Genomic DNA, 23,307 nt, shown 5'->3' with positions numbered 1-23,307 from the left:
CCTTCTTTTCAGGGTGATTCAGAAAGAGGATGAGTGGTAAAGAAAACAGCCAGTTCCTGGTACTGGGCAGAGACAAGCACAGCTGAGATCAACTGAAAGCTGCAAAGGTGGACAATCTGCAGTTAATGAGAAGCTAAAGGGACTGATCAGTATCAAGACCAGGTTTACTATGCAGCATTTTAGACCTACATTGTGTGGCAAGTCCCAGCTTTGGAAAACTTTAGAAACTGTACAGGGCATCTTCCTCCTTCACAAGCCCTCCCCAGCTGCTACATGATCTAATTGACCTCAGTACCTTGGGCTGATGCATTTTCCACTGCTATAGCCCTCCCACCTGCAGTGCAAAGCACTAGGAACAACTCTGTCTCCCCTCCGACCCCACTGCTGGCTGCTCTTCCATTATGGCTCTCTTTTCTTTCCCCCTTTTGCTACATGGATCATGGTGTACTTCCCTATGCTGCTGGTGCTCCCATCTCTCCCACATTGAAGAGTATCATGCTGAGATGAACTGGGGAATTTCTGTACAAATTATTAATTCTGCATGAAATCGTGAACTCTCTGGATGTATCTGTACCAAGCTGCAAACTCCATTTTGAAAGGGTAGCCTTTTGCCTTCTTGGTGGTGCGTTTGCCTCCGTGTTGGGCTGAAATTCCAAAGGCTGGTGGCAAAATAATAACAAAAAAGGGTCATTGATATTGACTGTTCTCCTATTGAAATGTAATAGCTCTGAACAACAGACTGGCTGGCTCCTAACCAGGAGCAGTGGCTTGTCAGGGGAGAGGTCACATTGACAATGAAGTCATCTGGCAGGGGCCTGTAATCACCTGGGGAAGCTGCAAGGGAGTCACCTGACAGAGGAGACTGGAAAGTATAAAAAGGGAGGATCAGATCAATTTGGGGTCTTTGGCTATTTTTTATCCAGCTCAAGAAAAGGGTAAAGCAACACAGCATGTGGGTATAGGAGGCCCTGCCTGTTTTTCTAGACACAGATGGTTTCTCAAAGGAAGGGCAAATTAGAGAGGGGCACTGAATATACGGTGTTTGTTGTGTTCTATATGATCTGTACTCGCTTGTTCTTTATCTGTTAAGTATAAAACAGCAATGGTGATAAAATTATTTGAAAACTAACTGCTATTTGCTTCACAACTGTCACATGCCTCCTGAGAGTTAAACAGTAAACCAGAAGCGTGTCATGTTCTGTGGGATTCCGGGCAGAGGGTGTTTAAGGGATGGTGGCAGCGGAAGGGACCGCACTCTCCTCAAGGGCTGGACAGCTGCATCTAGCTCTCAGGAGGGAATGTTAAAGGGTCTGAAGTCCACGTGTGTACCTAGAACTCCCAAGACTGGATAGTGTGTGGAATCCATGGGGTAGTGGGTGGACTCCAGATGCTTAAACCACCTAGGGATCCAGAGGATTGTATTCCCCTCATAGCAGTCTGGTGGGTGGCTGGCAGGGAAAGCATGACACATGCAGTCCCCAGGTTTCTCAAGCGGAGTACACTGCACCTCTGCTGCTAGTGCTCTGTAGGTCTCCCACTAAGGGTATGTCTACACTACGAGAGTAGTTCGATTTTACTTAAATCGAATATGTGGAATCGATATTACAAAGTCGAACGTGTGTGTCCACACTAAGGACAGTAATTCGACTTTGTGAGTCCACACTAACTGAGCAAGCGTTGACATTGGAAGCGGTGCACTGTGGGCAACTATCCCACAGTTCCCGCAGTCCCCGCTGCCCATTGGAATTCTGGGTCGAGCCCCCAATGCCTTCTGGGGAAAAAAATGTGTCGAGGGTGGTTTTGGGTAACTGTCGTCATCCAACTGTCACCACCGCCCTCCCTCCCTGAAAGCCGTCGGGAAATCAGTTCGCGCACTTTTCTGGTCAGTGACAGCCCGAACGCCACAGCACTGCGAGCATGGAGCCCGCTGCGACCATCGCTGCAGTTATGGCCGTTGTCAACACCTCGCAGCTTATCATCCACCTTTCCCAGAGGCAGATGCTGAGAAATCGGGCGAGAAGGCTACGGCAGTGCGGTGAGGACCTGAAGTCTGAGAGTGGCACAGACCTGTCACAAAGCACGGGACCCCGCGCCGAGGACATCATGGTGGCAATGGGTCATGTTGATGTTGTGGAACGGCGATTCTGGGCCCGGGAAACAAGCACGGACTGGTGGGACCGCATAGTGCTGCAGGTCTGGGATGAATCACAGTGGCTGCGAAACTTTCGCATGCGTAAGGGAACTTTCCTTGAACTTTGTGAGTTGCTGTCCCCTGCCCTGAAGCGCAAGGACACCCGGATGCGAGCAGCCCTGACTGTCCAGAAGCGAGTGGCCATAGCCCTCTGGAAGCTTGCAACGCCGGACAGCTACCGGTCAGTCGCGAACCACTTTGGCGTGGGCAAATCTACCGTGGGGGTTGTTGTGATGCAAGTAGCCAACGCAATCGTTGAGCTACTGCTCTCAAAGGTAGTGACCCTGGGAAACGTGGAGGTCATCATAGATGGCTTCGCCGCGATGGGATTCCCAAACTGCGGTGGGGCTATAGATGGAACTCACATCCCTATCCTGGGACCGGACCACCAGGCCAGCCAGTACATTAACCGAAAGGGCTACTTTTCAATGGTGCTGCAAGCACTGGTGGACCATAGGAGACGTTTTACAAACATCAACGTCGGATGGCCAGGCAAGGTTCATGACGCTCGTGTTTTCAGGAACTCAGGTCTGTTTAGACGGCTGCAGGAAGGTATTTACTTCCCGGACCACAAAATAACTCTTGGGGATGTGGAGATGCCTATAGTCATCCTCGGGGACCCAGCCTACCCGCTAATGCCCTGGCTCATGAAGCCCTATACAGGCGCCCTGGACACTGAAAAAGAACTCTTCAACTACCGGCTGAGCAAGTGCAGAATGGTGGTGGAGTGTGCTTTTGGACGTCTCAAGGGGAGATGGAGAACCTTACTGACTCGCTCTGATCTCAGCGAAACCAATATCCCCATTGTTATTGCAGCTTGCTGTGTGCTCCACAATCTCTGTGAGAGCAAGGGGGAGACCTTTATGGCGGGGTGGGAGGTTGAGGCAAATAGCCTGGCTGCTGATTACGCCCAGCCAGACAGCCGGGCGATTAGAAGAGCCCAGCGGGACGCGCTGTGCATCCGGGAGGCTTTGAAAGCTAGGTTCCTGAGTGAGCAGGGTAACCTGTGACTATTAAGTTTGTTTACAGAGAAGCTGAACCTGCCCCCGTTTCTTTACCCAGTAAATGTTCACTATCCTCTCCAGTTACATACCCCGTTCACCCCGTTCCCCCCCTTCCAACTCACGTTTAAAAATAAAATCACTTGAAATTTGTTAATGAACACCGTTTTCTTTATTACTGTTTTCGCGGGAAAGTGTTGAACCTGGGACGCAGACTGTGGTGGGGAGCGGGTGTAGTGTAGTGATGCAAAGGACGCTTCTAAACTCCAGGAATGATAGGCTCCGCACTGGTGGACTGGTTGTTTCAACGGAGCCTGCCACCCCTCCTGTTCGGGACTCTGTGTGTGGGGGCTATGTGACTTTGTGGCAGGGGGAGGACGGTTACAGATCCCCTGCTGCGTGGCTCTGTGATCCAGGATAAGGACCACTGCATAAGATCTCTAACCGCCCTCCCCCGCCACAAAGTCACATAGCCCCTCCCCCCTGAACATGAAAACCACCTCCCAGACTGACCAGGGTAACTAGTGATTGCAATGTGTGTGTGCCCTGCTGCTGAACCTGCCCCCGCGTCTGTACCCTGGTAAAGGTGACTGTCCTGTCCAATTACCAACCCCCTTCCCCCCCCCCTTCAAACAGACTCTCCTCTAAAAGAACATGATGGAAACAGTAATTAACATAAACGTATTTTTTATTAGCAACTACACATGAAACTGGGGGATGAAACTGGGACAGGGGCTTGGGTGAGGCGGGAAGGAAAGGACTTATCAAATTTTGGGGAATGAGAGCCTTCTGGTACTTGAGCAGTCTGCAGGGGTGGAGTGAGAGTTTTCACGGACTCTGCCGCCCCTCCTTCTTGGGACTTTGGGTGAGGGGGGTATGGGACTTTGTGGCGGGGGAGGGCGGTTAGAGATAGACTGCAGCGGGGCTCAGTCCTCCTGCCTCCAGTCCTGCAGAACATCCACAAGGCGTCGGAGCGTGTCCATTTGCTCCCTCATTAGTCCAAGCAGCGTTTGAGACGCCTGCTGGTCTTCCGGCCGCCACCTCTCCTCCCGTTCCATGTGTGATCGGTGCATTTGGGACAAGTTCTCCCTCCACTGGGTCTGCTGGGCTGCCTGGGCTCGGGAGCAGCCCATAAGTTCCGAGAGCATGTCCTCCCATGTCCTCTTCTTCCTACGCCTAATCTGCGCTAGCCTCTGGGACTGTGATGCCAGGGTATTTCGGGAGACAGTCGCAGCTGTGGGATGGGAAAAAGGGAGTGAATTCCTCAGAAAGATAAATTTTTGGTTGAACAAAGAACATAGCCTTTCTCTGTGAACAAGACCATGCACAGCACCTATCACATGCGCACTCAGGACAAGGTCGAATTTTCGGCCTTCGCATTCAGTGCCTGGGGTCTTGCAGTGCAGATCAGACAAGCGGGACAGGACAGCAGAATTTGGGTAACAGGCTGACATGGTAAGCCGTAGACTTGTGGCTGCTTAAAACTTTAATAATAGCACTGGCCTCCTTTCACGTTCAAAGCAATGCTCCTAGCGTTGGCCAGTTCCTGCTGCCAGCAATCCGGCAAGCATGAACTCTGCCCCGTCCCACCCCCTCGCGGCTGTCCCAGGGAAAGATCTCTGTATGCTGCCCCTCTCCCGCCTCCACCGCGTGGCTATAAACCGCCGGTTACAGTTCTGTAAAGGAACAGGCAAGCAGTCCCAATACTAACATTCCCCTACCTAATTCAAAGCAGGTCACCATGAGCGACATCACTCTGATGAGGATTTCAGAGACCGAGAAAGAAAGGATGCTTCGGGAAAGCCTGCAAAGACCAGGGCCGTATGCCGCCATGCTCTGCAAGGCTATGATCCCCGAGTACTTGCTTGTCTCCTGGCGCGGAAACGTTTCCTACCACGGAGGACCCAATAAGGCCGCTCTCCCCAGGAACCTGATGCAAAGACTTTCCAATTACCTCCAGGAGAGCTTCGTGGAGATGTCCCAGGAGGATTTCTGCTCTATTCCCTGACATATAGACCGGATTTTACTGTAGATGCACTGGCAGGGACTAAACAGTAGAGCGCCTAGGGCAAAACAATCATGCTAAACCGGACATTGTTAGATTTTTTTTCAGTAGTTGCACTGCCAAGGACTGAAACGTGAAGCGCCTAGGGCAAAGTAATCATGAAAAACCCATTGTTAATATTGTTAATATTCCTGTTCTGTTAAAAATAAATGTTTATATGTTTAAAACACTTACTGACTGATCCTTTCCCTGATTCTGTGTCCGGGTTAACGCCTGGGGACGGTTGGTAGGGGATCTCTGTAAGGGTGATGAAGAGATCCTGGCTGTCGGGGAAATCAGCGTTGTAAGCGCTGTCGACTGCCTCGTCCTCCTCATCTCCTTCCTTATCTTCCCCATCCGCTAACATCTCCGAGGAACCGGCCGTCGACAATATCCCATCCTCAGAGTCCACGGTCAGTGGTGGGGTAGTGGTGGCGGCCGCACCTAGGATGGAATGCAGTGCCTCGTAGAAACGGCATGTCTGGGGCTGGGATCCGGAGCGTCCGTTTGCCTCTTTGGTCTTCTGGTAGCCTTGTCTCAGCTCCTTGATTTTCACACGGCACTGCGTTGCATCCCGGCTGTATCCTCTCTCTACCATGGCTTTAGAGATCTTCTCGTAGATCTTTGCATTCCGTCTTTTCGATCGCAGCTCGGAAAGCACGGACTCATCGCCCCACACAGCGATCAGATCCAAGACTTCCCGATCAGTCCATGCTGGGGCCCTCTTTCTATTCTGAGATTGCATGGCCATCTCTGCTGGAGAGCTCTGCATTGTTGCCAGTGCTGCTGAGCTCGCCACGATGTCCAAACAGGAAATGAGATTCAAACTGCCCAGACAGGAAAAGGAATTCAAATTTTCCCGGGGCTTTTCCTGTGTGGCTGGTCAGAGCATCCGAGCTCGGACTGCTGTCCAGAGCGTCAACAGAGTGGTGCACTGTGGGATAGCTCCCGGAGCTGTTACCGTCGATTTCCATCCACACCTAGCCTAATTCGACATGGCCATGTCGAATTTAGCGCTACTCCCCTCGTTGGGGAGGAGTACAGAAGTCGAATTTAAGAGACCTCTATGTCGAACTAAATAGCTTCGTGGTGTGGACGGGTGCAGAGTTAATTCGATATAACGGTGCTAAATTCGACATAAACTCTTAGTGTAGACCAGGCCTGAGTGAAGATGGGGCTCTGGTGTTCTGCAGCCATCACTATAGAGTGACTACAGTACACTGAGACTCCACTTATAGTGAAAATACCATGCCTAGGATTTTCAAAAGAGGCTAGTGATTTTGGGTGCCCAAATTGAGACACCACACAGGCATTTGATTTTCAGCAAGTGCTAAACACCTCTCTGAAAAATCAGATACCTCAAAATTAGGGCTGCCAACTTTCTAATTGCAGAAAACTAAACACCCCTGCCCTCCCTCTTCTCTAAGGCCCCGCCCCCACTCACTCCATCCCCTCCCTCCATTGCTCGCTCTCCCCCACCCTTGCTCACTCGCTCATTTTCACCAGGCTGGGGCATGGAGTTGGGTTGTGGGAGGGGGTGAGGGCTCCGGCTGGGGGTGCAGACTCTGAGGTGGGGCCAGAGATGAGGGGTTTGGGGTACAGGTGGGGGCTGGGGGGTGGGGCTGAGGGGTTTTCAGTGTGGGAGGGGGTTCTGGGGGTGGGGCAGTGGGTTGGGATGCGGGAGGGGGTGAGGGCTCTGGGGTAGGGCCAGGGATGAGGGTCTTGGGGTGTCAGAGTGGGCTCCAGGCTGGGGTTGAGGGGTTTGGAGTGTGGGAGGGGGTTAGGGTGTGGGAGAGAGTACAGAACCCTTCCTCCTGGTTGGGTCTTACCCCCTGCTCAAACCCTCTTTTGTGGATTGCTTTGCCTCCAGAAGCTGTAAACTGGCTCTCTCAGGACTGGACGGAACAAGACAGGGCCTCCTTCATCCCCTCCCCAACTTGACTATTGGTGTGCCCTTTTAAGGAGATCCTCCATTTGGAGCATGCTTGGCAGCTGCTGATGAGTAGGGGCTTTCCTTTCCTTCCTTAGTCTCCTGTGGGGGCTGTGAACTGCATCACACTATCTAGTATGTAAAAGAGCATGAATTTAGTTAAAAAGTTGTTCATGCTTGAAGAGGAGAAATTGCATAATGTCGGCAAGCAAAAGGGGAATAGATAACTGCAAGTGAATTCAAGATGTAAAAAGGAAGTCAAATTCTATAACCCCAACTGAAATGATTCACGTTTTCAAATAAAAGGAAATTTTGCACAGTTGCCAGAATTCATTTCATCTCCAAAATGGATGAAACAAGAGTGCCATCACTAAAACTCTTTTCATATTACAACTTGCAGCAAGGAAAATCAGCTGATGGACAGATAGAACATTATAGGTAAATCAAGTACTGTGGCTTGCTTCTCGGCTCTGTATATTGATATGGAAAAATCATTTTGATATAGAAAAATCTATTTTAGTATTTAAATTATGTTATTATACACACCGTCTTTCCATGTATTTTCTATAAAATAATGTTCTTTGATGTTAAAATATTAGTCCAAACAATCAGAAATATTCTATTTATAGATTATATATAATGACCATAAGAATGTTGATAGTTTATTTTTTGCTTATGAAAAATGTCAGTTTGATAGCACTAAAATGAACATCTCTATTTATCAACAGCGCATTCTTAGAGTCAGCTTCCCCACACTGTTCCACCATTATATAGTGCTAACACTACATGAGGCTTTTAATTAATATGGAGGAGACAGGGTCCCCACCCTAAAGACCTTACAAACTAAATGAACAGACAAATAGAGAATGAAGTATAATGAAAAAGTATGATTCATCAGTGAAGTGGGAGGGAATCCCACTTCATCATCCCGATCCCATCAGAGGGAAGTGATTATTCCCCTCTATTCGGCACTGGTGAGGCCACATCTGGAGTATTGCGTACAGTTTTGGGCCCCCTACTACAGAAAGGATGTGGATAAATTGGAGAGAGTCCAGCAGAGGGCAAATGAAAATGATTAGGGGGCTGGGACGTGACTTATGAGGAGAGGCTGAGGGAACTGGGTTTATTTAGTCTGCAGAAGAGAAGAGTGAGGGGGGATTTGATAGCAGCCTTCAACTACCTGAAGGGGGCTTCCAAAGAGGATGGAGCTAGGCTGTTCTCAGTGGTGGCAGATGACAGAATAAGGAGCAATGGTCTCAAGTTTCAGTGGGGGAGGTCTAGGTTGGATATTAGGAAAAAGCTATTTCACTAGGAGGGTGGTGAAGCACTGGAATGGGTTACCTAGGGAGATGGTGGAATCTCCATCCTTAGAAGTTTTTAAGGCCCGGCTTGACAAAACCCGGCTGGGATGATTTAATTGGGGTTGGTCCTGCTTTGAGCAGGGGGTTGGACTAGATGACCTCCTGAGGTCTCTTCCAACCCTAATCTTCTATGATTCTATGATTAATACATAGCATACAAGTTTCACTATTTTTCTTGAAATTTTTTTAAAATTTACATTTATTTATTCTCTTTGTCAAAAGATTAGGATTTCTAATCATTATGATAAAAGTTGGACTTGGGTGGAGGGACTCCAATGAGAGCTTGGAGGCATGATAGAGAATGTCAGGAAAGAGATTCAAGACATAATGGGGTAGGTGGAAGATTCAATGAAGATAAAAGTGGGAGGATATGAATTACCAATCTTCTGGGACAACTTGTCAACATTGTATGCCAGAGTTCCTCACAACCCTGGAAGGTCCAATTTGAGAAGAAAGGATAGTTCTCTGGACACTTGGCCTAGTCTGTCTGCCAAACTGGATGGAGGACACTGTGACACTGTATGGAATCTGGGGGACACTTGTGGATATTATGCTTATCAATATTGTAAAATTGCAATGAGTTGTGCCAGACAGGCCATGTAAGATATCAGCAAAAATGTTATAAATTGCCAGATATGATTATCTTGCTTATATGTTTGTATCACGGGTTATAGATATGTATGTATGTCTGTATTTCAAAACGTGTGCTATGATTGTAGGTGACACCCCCCAGACAGTTTGGCATCAGCACTGCCTAGCCTGCTTGATGGCCCATTAAGGACCATCAGCTATACAACTGACCCATTGACAGAAGGCAAGGGATACACCTTATGACTTAGCAAGGCATGCAGGGGCTGCCTGTGGACAGAACTCTATGGTTTCCAAGCCATGTGCTGGACAGCGTGTGTTTGAGACAAAGGAAGCACAAGACACATGGCAAAAGACTATAAAAGGCAGCTGTATCTTCTCCATTTTGTCTTCAATCCTGCTTCTTAGCTTCCATCCTGCTTCTTTCCTCGAGTAACTTTTCTACAGACTGAAGCTCTGAACAAAGGACTGAATGACCCATCCAAGCTGTGGATGTGTTCCAGAGGGACTTTCAAACCAGCAAACTCACCAATACTGCTAGGAACCTGATATATGGACTTCGAAGTCTTTGTATGTATGTGACTGCTTTACCATTTAACATCTCTCTTCTTGTTCTTTCTTTTTTCTTTATAATAAACCTTTAGTTTTAGATACTAAAGGATTGGCTGGCAACGTGGTATTTTGGGTAAGATCCAAACCTATACAGACCTGGTACTGTAACATGGCTGATCCTTTGGGGTCAAAGAACATTTTGTACAGGTGGGCACAGTTTTTTAAATAACTTCTCACTGTACTGGACCTAGGTGCTGATTGGGAGCCAGAGAACTGGAATGCAATAAAGGGGGCTGTGTGATTTCTTTTTTTGCTGCTTGATAACCAGTGGGGGAGATCAGCAGCACAGTTGGTGACTGGTTGGGGAGTTTTCAGTGTTACCCACCAGTATCTGCTCTCCCTTTTCCAGCCTGCCCTAACCTTGGCATTTCCAGTGAGGGCTACCCCAGGCACACCGGATCACAGACAATATGGACTCTAACCAATGATCTATACGTAAAAGGCTTCATCTGTCATTACCAATCTCCTATCTAATCAATTTTTAACAGAAATATTTTGTCATATAAGTAGCTCATTGGGATAGCCATTCTGATTTGGTGAGACGCCCATGGGGACAGTTGAGATACCATCTTTCCACTTCAATTGAAGAAAATAATTTTCTTCTATTCTAAAATGTTCATACAATGTGAAAAAGTTTTCTCTTCTTGAAATGATAACGTTGTTGCTTCTCATCTTGAAGTTTTCAGAATAACATTTAGAGAATCCTACAACTGTAAAATGACTTTTTTAAACTGGTTGTGGATCAAGATTTAACCTTTTTCCAGTTTGTCTTGTATGATAAACCCATGCCTTGTTATTTGCATAATTACGCTGTGATGCTGAATAGCCTTGTTGGGAGCACTGCCTGGGCTATAACAGGGACTGGGATTTGGAAATGTTTACATCTTCCTTGTGGCATGATTTGACCTCTAGAGTAGATGCAGCCATACATATGACACCTTATAAAAATATCCAGCTAAACCATATTTGAAAATCTAAATATTCCAATCAATTGTACTCATATGGAGGAGCAAATCGGCACAAGTCAACTTCTGGTTCACTCACAGCCAATCAAGTGAGTAGAGGCCACTTTCATTTTACTATCCACTAGTTTAATGCGTCTCCTGTGACTCTTTGCAGCACATATTAAATCACTGTGAGATTTAATTATTAACCAATCAGGGTGCTTTTACTATATTAATCAATTGTAGTTGATAAAATAATACTTGGTCAGTCATTTTGCTGTGAAACTAATTATATATCTATATAAATAGTAAATGAAACAATGAATTCACACTACTGTGGCTCTTTTGGGTAATGTTGATCACTAATTTGGCTCCTGAATCACTGGGGTCTGAGTATCACTGCTCTAGATGTTAAGGGCATGTCTACATTTGCCATTTAAACCGGAAAAAGTCCCTTTTTTGTGCAAAAACCATGGGAGCATCTACACTTGCCAATGACTTTTTGCAGTGAAACTCAGAAGTTTCACCGCAAAAAGAAAATCACCTCCACGAGCGGCATACAACTCTTGTCAGTGATGCTTTTGCAGTGATGTGCAAGTGAAGACACGTCTTCCTGTTTACACAGCTTTTAGCCTCGGGAGGATATCCCACAGTGGCTAGGTGAACACTCTAGCCAGCAGCTCTGCTGCTCTGTTGCCAGGTAAACGGACATACACCCCTCCCTCTGTAAAGCCCCGGGAACTTTGAAACTCTCCTTCCTGTTTTCTTGGCAAGTGCTCACTTATCTGGCCAGGTGACAACGCCTGCTCCAGGGAGCAAGCGATCCCCTGCTTGGAGCAATGCTGAGCTACTGGAGCTTATCAGTATTTGGGGAGAGGAGGCTATGCAGGGACCCAGGATGCCCTGCTATCACCCCTTCCCCTTCCCACAAGACCCATCGTCAAACTGGAGAGAGCTGCACTGTGGGATAGCTGCCCTAGAGCGCTGCTCTCATGGCAATGAATGTGCTGTTAATGTAAACACTCTCGGACGCCTGAGGAATTAAGTGAATACACAAACCAGCGCTTTACTTTCACCGGTTCCCTATCACTGGTGAAACTTACAGCGCAAAAACTCTGCAAGTGTAGACATACCCTAAATAAGAGAAGCTTTACTGATCACTGCCACAGAATTTAACAAAATGTAATTAAGCTTGATGAACAAACTCCCCATTAAGGGCACCCAATTCAAAAACTTGTTAAAGAGATTACTAATCTCTACCGTTCTTTATAGCTCACTGGTTTGAGCATTGGCCTGCTAACCCCCAGGTTGTGAGTTCAATCCTTGAGGGGGCCATCTGTGGGCAAAAATCTGTCTGGGGATTGGTCCTGCTTTGAGCAGGGGGTTGGACTAGATGACCGCCTGCGGTCCCTTCCAACCTTGATATTCTATGATCTGCCATGAGTCTGCCATGCCATTCCAAAAGCTTCAGCATGTAGCTATTATGTGCTGACCTACAAACAAACAAACAAAATCCAGTGGTTTTATACAGAAATTTATTGTACAAAGAGGAATATGATTTTCATGCTCATATACAATGGGATATTTGGGTCTGACTACACAGAATATTTACATTCAAGTTTACACATTTATTCAAGTTCCATATTAGATGTTGTCAACACATATTTCCATGAACGTGTCTTCAAATCTAAAGAGTCAGTCTTTATATTATTCTACCAAAGTCTTCAAAAGATTTGCTGGAGATATATTGTTTCCTTTTCCTGCAGTACCCATCATCTCCCAATTATAGTATTTGAAAGGAAACCTGACTTGCAGAAGTTAATGTCAGTTAAAATATTTTAACTGTTCTTTTACCCAAGTTAGCCAGGCATTTCCAAATAGCAAAATACAGAGGGCCTGATTCTGCATCCATATATGCAGGTGACTGTCTCTCTGACTTTGTCTATATCAATATTGCAAGATCATGCCCTAAAAAACTGGACTTCAGTAGTTTAAGACATTATTTTGCAGACTCTTTGCAAAAAAAAAAAAAAAGCATTGTACAAATGTTAATATTGAAATGAACTTATAAAACCTAAACCAGATATAATAATTTATTTTGTTTTACCATAGTTATGCTTACAATGCAGCAACAATATCGAACATTTAAAATAAAAAAATATGTTGTACAATAAAAATATTCACTAGTTCACAAACAGTTGAAAAACATTTTAGCATGCTGCTAAATTCAGACAGTCATTTCTGGTGCTTTTTTCCTCTCAAAGTTCCATGAGCTAAAGCTCGTTACACACTTAATATCAGACGACTGCTTATTTGGTAATATTTTTTTAAACCAGTTCATGATCTCTTGCTCATTCAAAGGCAGCTGATTCCAGTTTCTTGATTATCTTCCAGTTTTTGTTTCTTAAATTAACTAAGAGTAAATTAACATGAACAAGCATTATCAGACTCAGATACTGTTTGAGTTATTATTTGTTCTGGCCCTGTCAAACAACTACATAAAGAAAAAACACAGGTAAGTTCCTGTTTTATTTCAGGAGCTCTATGGAATTGCTTTAGATCAATGCCTCATCTTCTGTCTAGATTTCACAGGGGCTAGTGATTAAAAAAATGGAATTACAGGGTACTTGTCAATAAAATGTTGCCCTGGCTATTATGTAAAGTTGATGGACGAAGGTTAGTGATTGTCTCAGATTTAGCTGACTGTAATATTTTGGAGAATTACTGATTTTTGAAGAGGTAAAGCTAAACATTCCCACATTTTGCAGAGATCTTTTTACTTCGGGAAGAGCCATTCTATTTCTTCTGGTTTCATGTCGTGACATCTCCGGCACTTGCGGGTTGAGAGACAGCAGCAGATGGTTGCACTGGTACCATTTCTAATTCAGATTCACGTACAACGATCACTGCATCCCCACTGACATTTATTAGACACTGTGCCTGCAAGGACAGATAATTTTTGAATAGTTAAATATATCCTTTATGGAGCATATTTTCAGCCTTTGGACTTAACACTAAAATCAATGAAATTCATTCACCTAAGTTCTTGCTATATCATTCTGATATGTTAACTCTAATTCTAAAATAAAAATAAAAAAACCTCAAACAAATCAAAAACCTCCTACTGGGTCAGATTATGCCCACTAGATCTCTCCTCAGTCCACATAACTATAAAAAAAAAGAGAGAGAGAGAGAGAGAGAGAGAGAGACTTACTCCTCCTTGTAGTTATGTGGACTGATTAGAATAACCTCATCCTACATGGGTATTTTCCTCTAAGATTGGTTACATATGACATCAGCTGGTTCTTTAATTGTCAGAAAAATTGTCATTTCAATCACAATTTACCTGATTTTTGTTGGGGTTCTCCATGAAAACACACTGTTTCATTATGTACGAGACAACTGCATTCCCCCCTAAAGCTGCAACGTGAGCCCTCACCATTGCAAACACTTCAGCAATGAAAGCATGGAGAAAGCCACTGACACCGCCCTCCTGAAAAGAAAAAACAAACACAAGTGGATTTTGTGTAACTGTCACTAAAAATAGCAGTGGATATCTTACTTATGTTTCTCTCCTTTCAAATGATTCTCTTCCAATGAATGCTGATTGGTATATATTTTAGAGGAGCAACATCTTGTTCTGTACAAAGTGACCTGTAAAATATAAAGACTGAACTTGTTCTGAGAGTTATGCATCACCTGCTTATGGGTGAATGAGCATTTGCTGAAAAACAAATGAAAAAAATCCTGCTACATGAATAAACAAGAAAAGAATAAAGAGGTTATTTACCTGTAACTAGAATTCTTCAAAATCATCACCTGTATATACCCACATACTTAAGACACTCCTGCACAGTCCACATTTTTGTTGGGACCCCCTAGAAAACTGGCTGTTTGGAATTGTGGGCATACTCTTTAGGGGACTGGATTTTTCTGATCTGAAACAATATGTGGAGCTGCAGGCAAGGCCAGCCTCTCAATTCTTTCCACTAACTCAAATTCCTGAAGAAACAGGAACTAAGAGGAGTCACATGGATCTGTGTAATCATCTTAAAGAACTCCAGTTACAGCCCCGTTTTTGTCACAGTGGTCCAATGCCTGCTGATGACAGCCTGCTTTTTCCACAGTCTCTCCTGCATGTGGTGGAAGGAAAACCAGACACAGAAGCTGTGCTCTCTGTTCTACCCCCTGGCTGAATGAGGTCCCTGAGAACAGTTGTGACAGAGCTTTCCTTCTGTTGACCCCAATAGGATTTCTCACATGGAGAGAAAAACGTAAGGTGGTTTTTTTTTGCTTGTTTATCTGCTGTGCCATGCCAACTAAATTGGGACGAGGAGTGGAGAGGACACTGAATATGCTCCACATATGGTTCCTGAGGGGAGAAGAGAGTCTCCACTAACAGCCACCCTGAAGGAAGACAGAAAGGACTGAGGAAAGAAACTGAAGTGTTTGAACCAAAATAGCTGCAAAAGCTAGGAATGGAAGATGAAAGGCAGGAACACTTGTTTCTGCACAGCTGGCAAGCAGCAAAAGGGGCACAGCTAATCTTAGAAACCTGAATGACAAGTTTTGACCGCCCCAGTTACTATAGAAGGAGGTATCACCCACTGGTAAAGAGGTTAGGAGCCAGAAAACAGAAAATATATATGATGATTAATTGATAAAAGGCCAAAATTATTTTTATTGTTCCACAATATTTCCATGCATACAACCCTAAAGAAGTGAGAAACCCAAAGTATGGACACCAGTTTATCATCTGCATCAGACATACCCGTCAAAATCTAAATCTACACAGATTACAGCATCAGTGCAAAAAGATCAATAGAATAATGATCCAAGTAAGTGGGTATAATAATCTAATGATACAAAGAGAAAGGAAAAGATTTTGTTTATCTACATGTAGACTGCAGTATCTAAAAGACACAGGATAAACCAGATATGTGGCACCCTTCACTTTTTGAAACACAGAATTTTGCAAACACCTCTGAAAGTGTTAAAGGGCCTTGGACCACTCCATATTCCATAAAGGAACTGCTAAACCATCATAATAAATAATACAGGTCTGTCGCATCTTAGGCGCATTTAACATGTGCGATTTCAGCTTTATGCGGTCGGCAAAAACAAAACAAAAACCAAAAAAAAGAGAGAAAAATAACAATTTAAATACTGTTTCTGTAATGCGGGCGATTCCGCCCACCATTACACTCAATGTAATTTTGATTATACGCGATTTTCGCTTTAGGCGCTGACTGCGGAACGTAACCCCAGCGTAAGATGAGACAGACCTGTAAACAGAAAATACTATACATATGCTCAGAATAATTTACAAGAGTGGATATAATTAGCAACCATTTTTATATATTATGATTATCTAACTGTATTACATTCCATCCGAGGACAATATTGTGTTAGGCACTGTGCAAACAGAGTAAAAAAAAAGGATCCTTGTCCTGAAGAATACAGGTGGGGAAACTGAGGCACAGAGAAACTAAGACCTTAGGGTGACAGATTAAGTTACATCATATATCACTTTGAAAAATGACATCTAGTTTTCAATTAAATTTTGAAGATATGTAAATTACAAGGCCATAAATTGCAAGATTCAAATGTGACGTTTGGCTGTCCAAAGCTTCTACAGGATAGCCACTAACAGTAAGCTGCTTCCACTGGTTAATACACAGTGGCAGGCTTTTCAAACATTTATGGCATTCCTGAAGCAGCTCAGATATATGTGGCTGGGAAGGCTTGGAATGCTGCTTGTTCAAATGGCCATATGTAATTTGTGAATCCTTGCATAAGACTAAGTAAGGAACCACAAAAGCCATACATGCTTTGAAAGCTTACCATTGATCTTTTCCTTTAACTAAGGATCAGTTTTTAGCATTTGAGCAAATCTCAGTTTTAGAGCCCAAAGGAGCTCCAATAGCCACTGAAATCATAGAATATCAGGGTTGGAAGGGACCTCAGGAGGTCATCTAGTCCAACCCCCTGCTCAAAGCAGGACCAATCCCCAGACATATTTTTGCCCCCGATCCCTAAATGGCCCCCTCAAGGATTGAACTCACAACCCTGGGTTTAGCAGGCCAATGCTCAAACCACTAAGCTATCCCTCGCCCCGCCCCGCCCCCCAAGGGATATACATTTTTTCGTTTGCTGGTTTTAGCTATGTCTGGATGCTGTGCTGTGTTTGGCCTATACCAAAATGGCCAGCAACGATAATGGACCCACTGGTAAGCTCCCTGACCATGTAATGCTATTTTACTGGCTACATGGGTGAGTAACACTTCTTCCTACCAATTTGAAGAACAAACAAATGAAGCAGCCCTTTTTATAAATGTCAGAGGAACAACAAGTAAGAGGATCACCTTTATGTGACTCCCAGTCGCTTAGCACACAGTGCCTAAGTTGTGAAAAGTCAGCTCTCTTCCTGTGCCATACAGTTAATTCAGACAGTAAACTCATTTAGCTTTGTTATTATCAATTCACAAAAAAGTGCAAAGTCCTAATATGCAGCTCACCTCACGTAAAGAAGTGGTTTCTCGAATAAAAAACATGTTGATTATCCCAAGATACTTGGTTATTTTTGCCCCAGGGATAAAAGAAAGAGGTGTCATCTTAACAACCGAGACAGTAGAATTGGTGCATGGTGGAACAGAACGGTGACGCAAGTGTCCTTCAGCCAGTGGACTTGCTTTGTCAAGAGAAGCAGCTAAAAAAGGTGGAACAGAAAGAAAAGAAAAGAAAGTAACTATTGAGTATGATCAGTGCCTTGTTCTTAAAACAAAACAACTCTTCTTTAAGGTTTCCAAATAGCTTGGTGATTATATTCAGCTGCCTGTGATGTTCAGCCATGTCATGAAAGAAAGGAAATTATCATGCAATGCATGCAAAAAGACAAGAAGCTGCAATGGAATTTATTTGGAAGAGTGGCATTCCTGCAAAAGAAAACATTGAGGCTAGCAGCTGCACATACAACAATCAGTTATCAGTGAAGGTAAAGGAAAAAAAGGTGCCAACATTTTGAAATAAATATCTGCTGGAGGAACAAATTACTACAGGAAGAGTGTGAAAGTTGTCATGTTTCCCCAGTGCAGCATTTTCCATTAAAAAATTCTTCATTGTCAACTTTCAGATAACCTTAATCTTGACTAATTTAAGTAAAACAGACAGATCTTCGACCAAAGAACTACTGAAGAATAACTCACGAGTTGCTAATTTAGTGATAATTGGTTTGACTGTCACCTACGTGATTGCTACCTGTTTCTCACCAAAATTTTTCCAAGTTTATACATACACCTACACCCACAGAGTGTATGCATATATGTTATACAATTAACATCCCTATTTATAGCTATATACTTTATTGGTAACTGTTTTTTAGTAAGCGACAACTTGAATAGAAAGACTGCATTCTGCATTTAAACTACTAACTCATAATTCCTAAATTAATTTATTTTTAAACAGATACTAGAAAGCATCTGCAGTTTTTGCGCTCGGATATTTGTTGTGCTTTCGAATTGCAATGCCACTACTGGGTAGGAAACTCCACCCTCCACCACTGGGAAATCAGAGATATGTCTCAGATTATCATAATGTGGTAGAAACATACGCCTACTTGTCTTAATTGATCCACGCCTTATGGTCTGAGCTTTCAGTTTAATGAGCTCTATCCAGCTGTTGCATCTGTCTGCAAAGGAACTGTAATCAACTGACGTTGCTGAAAACACAGACAGAAAAACAAAAGAAAAAACAAAGAAAAAATATGGATGACGTCTCTTGCCCACCTCAGTGTTCCTTTTGATGAAGCAATTTTCTGTATCTGAGGAAGAATGAATATCCCTTTCACGTCTGTTTAAAGGAAAAGTTAAATGTCCAGCCCTATCCTATATTGTCCAAAGCAGTGTACTGATTACTGGTGATGTCACAGCTGTGAACCAACTGACTGTGACTTCGTCACTGGAAACACGTGTAAATAAAATCATCACACCTTGTTCTAGCTTCTTCACCTTAAGTAACTAATTTTAGTTTCTTAGTGTTATTTTAGCTCTATTTAATCTTAATTTGTATTCCTATTCTTTTTTTCACAAGGAGCTGTTGATCATGAATTTAAAGTTCCTGGATGTAACTATCAATCACTTCCCCTGCCTTCAGCCTGAAAACACATGGTTTGGGTTAGGGTAAAAGTTATGAGTTGGAACAACCTCTCAATTTTTAAACGTGCAAGTATTTTCATTTTGAAGCATTACTTTTCACCAAAAAAGGCAACTGAAGGGTTGTTTTTCTGCTATGACACTGTCTTGTTTTTAGGTTAGTACCCCTGAAACTGGTCTTGAGAACAGTTTGGCAAGCATCCAAGGACCTTTTAATAACTGATCATTAGCACATTACTCTGTAAAAACAAAGGAATACAAATTAACATTAAAGTAAGCCAAAATGAATTAAATAACACAACTTTTCTCTGAGGAACTACTTCTCTAGCAGATATAGTTATATGCAGAAAGACTCTCTTAATTAGTGCAAATAATCTTAACTATCTCTTGTGATTTTTTAAAAAACATATTCTGATATCAATAAGTCATAGCAGAGCATGCGTTCCTAGGCAACCGGTAAACACTTCTTGGGTGAATGAAGACAAATCCAAAGTGTGGCCCAGTGGCCTAGGAATGTCCACCCTGTTCTGGCTTATGGCTAAATTAAGTAAACTCACCTCTCTGTGCAGCTGGTATACCTGTGTGGGAACTTGCATTCTCCAGGACCTCTAGTAAGACAAAACGAATTCCACTCATGTAACATATGAACAACATTAACTGCACAGATATGTTGTACAAAGGATCTTTTTTCTTCTATTAAAGGATTTTAGAGATTAAACTGGCAGAAAAAAAACCCTCTATAGTGGTTTTAGGGTCTCATTACAAACATGAATTCGGTAAAGACTACACTCTATGGGATCTGATTAATGTACTTTTGTAGCATAGTACAATCAACTTCACCATTAAATCTAAAACACACTATGATATGAAACTATACATACTCCTTGGCACTCAGAAGTACTTGGGTACTATTTAGAGCAACTTGCTAACAAAAAAAAGACAAAAACAAGAGAGAATCTGTAGATGGGTAAACAAAATTATAAAAGTATTACAGTGTGATTTATGAAGAAAGATTAAGTGAACCTAATCTGTATAATTTAGATAAAAGATTACAGTGGGCTGGGGAGGAATATAACAGTCTATATATGCAATGGAGCAGATTAATGGTTAACCCAGTTGACTGGGTGCACATAAATGCAGAGCATAGAGGATATGCATAAAGCGACTGTTACATAGAGGAGAGGGCAGTAAAAATGCAATACTCTAATCCAAATTAAGATATTTAAATTATATTTGACTATGCTCCAAACTTTGTTATAATTGTTGATGGGGAACTGACTAAGGTTGTTCCAACACACAAGACATTATTTTAAAGGTTTTTACATAATAATAATGGAATTTTTCATCCTCAGCTGCCTGAAACTGAGCAAGCCTTCCAAAAATTATGTTGGTTTTTATTAGAGAGGGGGGAGGATGGCATACCGCACTTCCTATGGACTTAGTTGTGGCTTTGCTCCAAGCCCCAAGCTACGTGCAGGTCGTAACTGTGCTATCCCTGAAGGAGAAGACAGAAACTGATGCTCAGAAAACATAATGTGCCTTCCAGTTTCCCCATGGAAAGTACTAGGAAGTACTCTGAACCAGATCTATACTTGGCACAGCATACTTCCCACAGAATGATGACAGTAACACTTGCTGGTACTTTGGGGCAGACTGCACTCATCACCCATACAGGTGGGCAAGACAGGGTGAGGTAAGTAACAGCTCTGTGAAAACTGCTTCTTCCCATGCTGGTACCCATGATCTGGGTAAACAGCTATCGCTACCGAGATGCCAAAATTATGAGTTATTGTTATTTAAGAAATGCCCATCAAGGTCTTTAAAAAAAACAAAACAAAAATTTCATGGGACCAAAAAAAAAAATAAGACCCTAGTTTGAGGTAGTTTTTTTGTGTGCAAAATTTCAAAGGCCCGCTGTAAACAACAGAGGTGTGAAAACTCTTCAAAACAGGTCGCAAAATTCTTTTATAATGGAAAGTTCCTCCTAAAATGTTTTAAGTCAGTTACTAGTACATAAAATTCAGATGATTTATTTGAAGAGAGACAGTTTTAACTTCCATGAAACTCAAATAACTGAGCAGTTTTGTTCACATTTTGGAAGAAGAAAAAAAAAAAAAAAAAAGTCAGGCCAAGATGAATATTCCTTCCCCCCAAAATAAAGCAAGAAGGCCATCTAAGGCCCCAATTTTGCAATTCATTGTATGTGGGCAGACTGCAGTGCCCGTATAGAGTTCCACTGAAGTCAATGGGGGTTCACATGGGCACAGCAATACTGCGGAATCAGGGTGACGTAACCAGTGACCTCCAAGAAATTTAGTGCTGGAATCAATTTTTATACTAAGCTGAGAGTGCTTTCTCTGCTCAGAAATGGGATCTGTTTCAGGAGGATCCTACCTTCAAATTATTCAAGCTTGAAAAGAAACACTGGATAGGCTAATATTCTGGGCCCAAATCACCACTGTTATTCCCTCTGGGAAAGATCCAGTCATTGAAGGCTCCCCACTAGGCTTTAAAAGCCTTTACACAACTTATTACTGCTTTATTCCAATCCCATTTTATTCAACGAGTAACAACAATACTCAAAAAAATGTGATACATTCAAGACATTTACACAGCTCTCAAAATTGTTTGGAGAAGGAATGCAACAAGCATGAAGACCATAGGACTTTCTCTTCCTCTCCATAGGTTCATATACTTGTTCAATGTACTCCAGCCTCCCTATCAAGATTATTTCTAGTACTTTCTAACAAATTCCCCACTGATTTTATAAGGCATTCCTTATCGCATGAATTATACAAGAACAATCGTTAAACATGCCTGAGAAATGAGCAGCCTCAGAATACATTGTGTCTGTATCCCCATGATGTGCTTTTTCCACATGGTTCACCTTTGCTGAGTTTTCCTATAGACTTTGTTGCTCTATGAAATATAGTCATGTCTGCTCTTTTTCCCCCCCTTTGTTATGACAGATGGTTTCTTTCACGTCTGAGATTAGACCATGTTTTCAGTAGTATACTATATAACAAGCCGTTATACACAGAGTCCTTCGTTTTCAGTTCTTATTTTTCCCAGGAATTTATCGGTGTTTATTATTACAACAATAAAAACAGGTGAAAATTGGTGCAAAAAAACTATTATTACTTTTTATGGGTAAATGCCGGGGTTTATTTTGGTGGATGGAAGGACGGGGGGAAGTATTCAGTAGATTAAATACTTTGATGAATGGAATTCAGTGTGGTTTGCTGCAGAACTAAAACAAAACTTAAAACACAATGCCACCTCTGAGTTTAAGAAAACAATCCCCAAATAAAACTTTTCATTTGAATAAAGTTTACTGTTGCAGACTTAGAACTATCGGCCTATAAATATTTACATTTCATAATTGGGCCACATCATTTGCAGAGCATACTCTCAACTTCATCCTTTTCTCCGGTTTTTGTTTTTGTTTTAACCTTCCTTTAATTTCCTTGTGTTCTGAATCGTATTCTGATACGGATTTTCGTTTTCTTCCCATTTTAGAGTGTCAGATCTTTAAACCGTTACCAGCTAACAGCTTGAAATGTGTACATGGAGGGCGTGAAATTCATCAGTATGTTCAGATGCATACGCACTTCAGAGCTTGTTTATTGTGTGTATCGTCTAGACTAATACATAGCCTTGCTTCAATAGACAGCTTTGCATATACACACAAACTAGTGTATTATCATAATACATATATCTCATGCAATGTATTTTCCTAATAAAACAAGTTTTTTTTATATATCTGAATGATACAAAGGTAGGGGGAAATCGGAAAAAACTGAATACTTACTTTAAAGCCCTGGATTTTTTTTTTTTTAAAAAATTCGTTTAAACTGAAAACAAAGGGGCTTAATTATACAGTACTTGTTTCTAGCCTAGGGAATTTCCTGCTCAGCCTTGAGGAATAATAAGACACTAACGGTAGAACATAGAAACATATTTAACTCAGTCCTACCTGACTCTGGGGTCAAGCATTAAAGAGCTAGTATTTAATGGGAAATTGGCAGACATCCAATACCTTCTCAATAGATATCATGTATCTGTCTCACTCTTTCTTCTACATTCATTTGAGAGCACAAAAAATGTTCTGCTCAAATTATAGAAGACTTCATAAAACATTTTAGAAGAAAGACTTGCTTAGCTGAACACAAATGGCTACTTGAGAGACTACACTGAATTTAGCCTCCCACTTTTTGCTGATTTTTACAAGAAATTGTGACTCTCAGATGAGATACTGGAAACAAGGTACAGCCTTTCCCGCCTCCTTATATATATCCATAATTTACTCAGTAAAAGTCTGAACTGTTAGCATTGCTCAACTCCCAAAGTTCAAATATCATGAACTAGGCGCCAAAGAGTCATAATAGTTTAAAAATCCGTGAGTTTTTTGGCAGAGTGAAGCAAGGCCCTCCACTCAACTTGATGGCATTTCTGTCTGTCGGTCTGTAACGCTGATTCCCATTGA

The 23,307-nt window shown here is 42.7% G+C and overlaps 1 protein-coding gene across 1 annotated transcript in view; it reads right to left on the bottom strand.

Moving 5' to 3' along the window:
- Positions 1–13,200: 13,200 nt before the first annotated feature.
- C2CD5 (C2 calcium dependent domain containing 5) overlaps positions 13,201–23,307 on the bottom strand; it is a 112,803-nt gene continuing 102,696 nt past the window's right edge. The window contains exons 25-29 of the mRNA XM_065397787.1: positions 19,379–19,429; positions 18,287–18,388; positions 17,190–17,380; positions 14,018–14,164; positions 13,201–13,611 (exon numbers count right to left, since the gene is read on the bottom strand). Of these exons, the coding sequence (XP_065253859.1) occupies positions 13,483–13,611; positions 14,018–14,164; positions 17,190–17,380; positions 18,287–18,388; positions 19,379–19,429 (620 nt within the window). The 3' untranslated portion in view covers positions 13,201–13,482. The remainder of the gene's footprint in view (positions 13,612–14,017; positions 14,165–17,189; positions 17,381–18,286; positions 18,389–19,378; positions 19,430–23,307) is intronic.

Source organism: Emys orbicularis, chromosome 1 (assembly GCF_028017835.1).
Source record: "Emys orbicularis isolate rEmyOrb1 chromosome 1, rEmyOrb1.hap1, whole genome shotgun sequence".
Lineage (NCBI taxonomy): Eukaryota > Metazoa > Chordata > Testudines > Emydidae > Emys > Emys orbicularis.
This window is presented reverse-complemented; position numbering and strand designations above follow the sequence as displayed.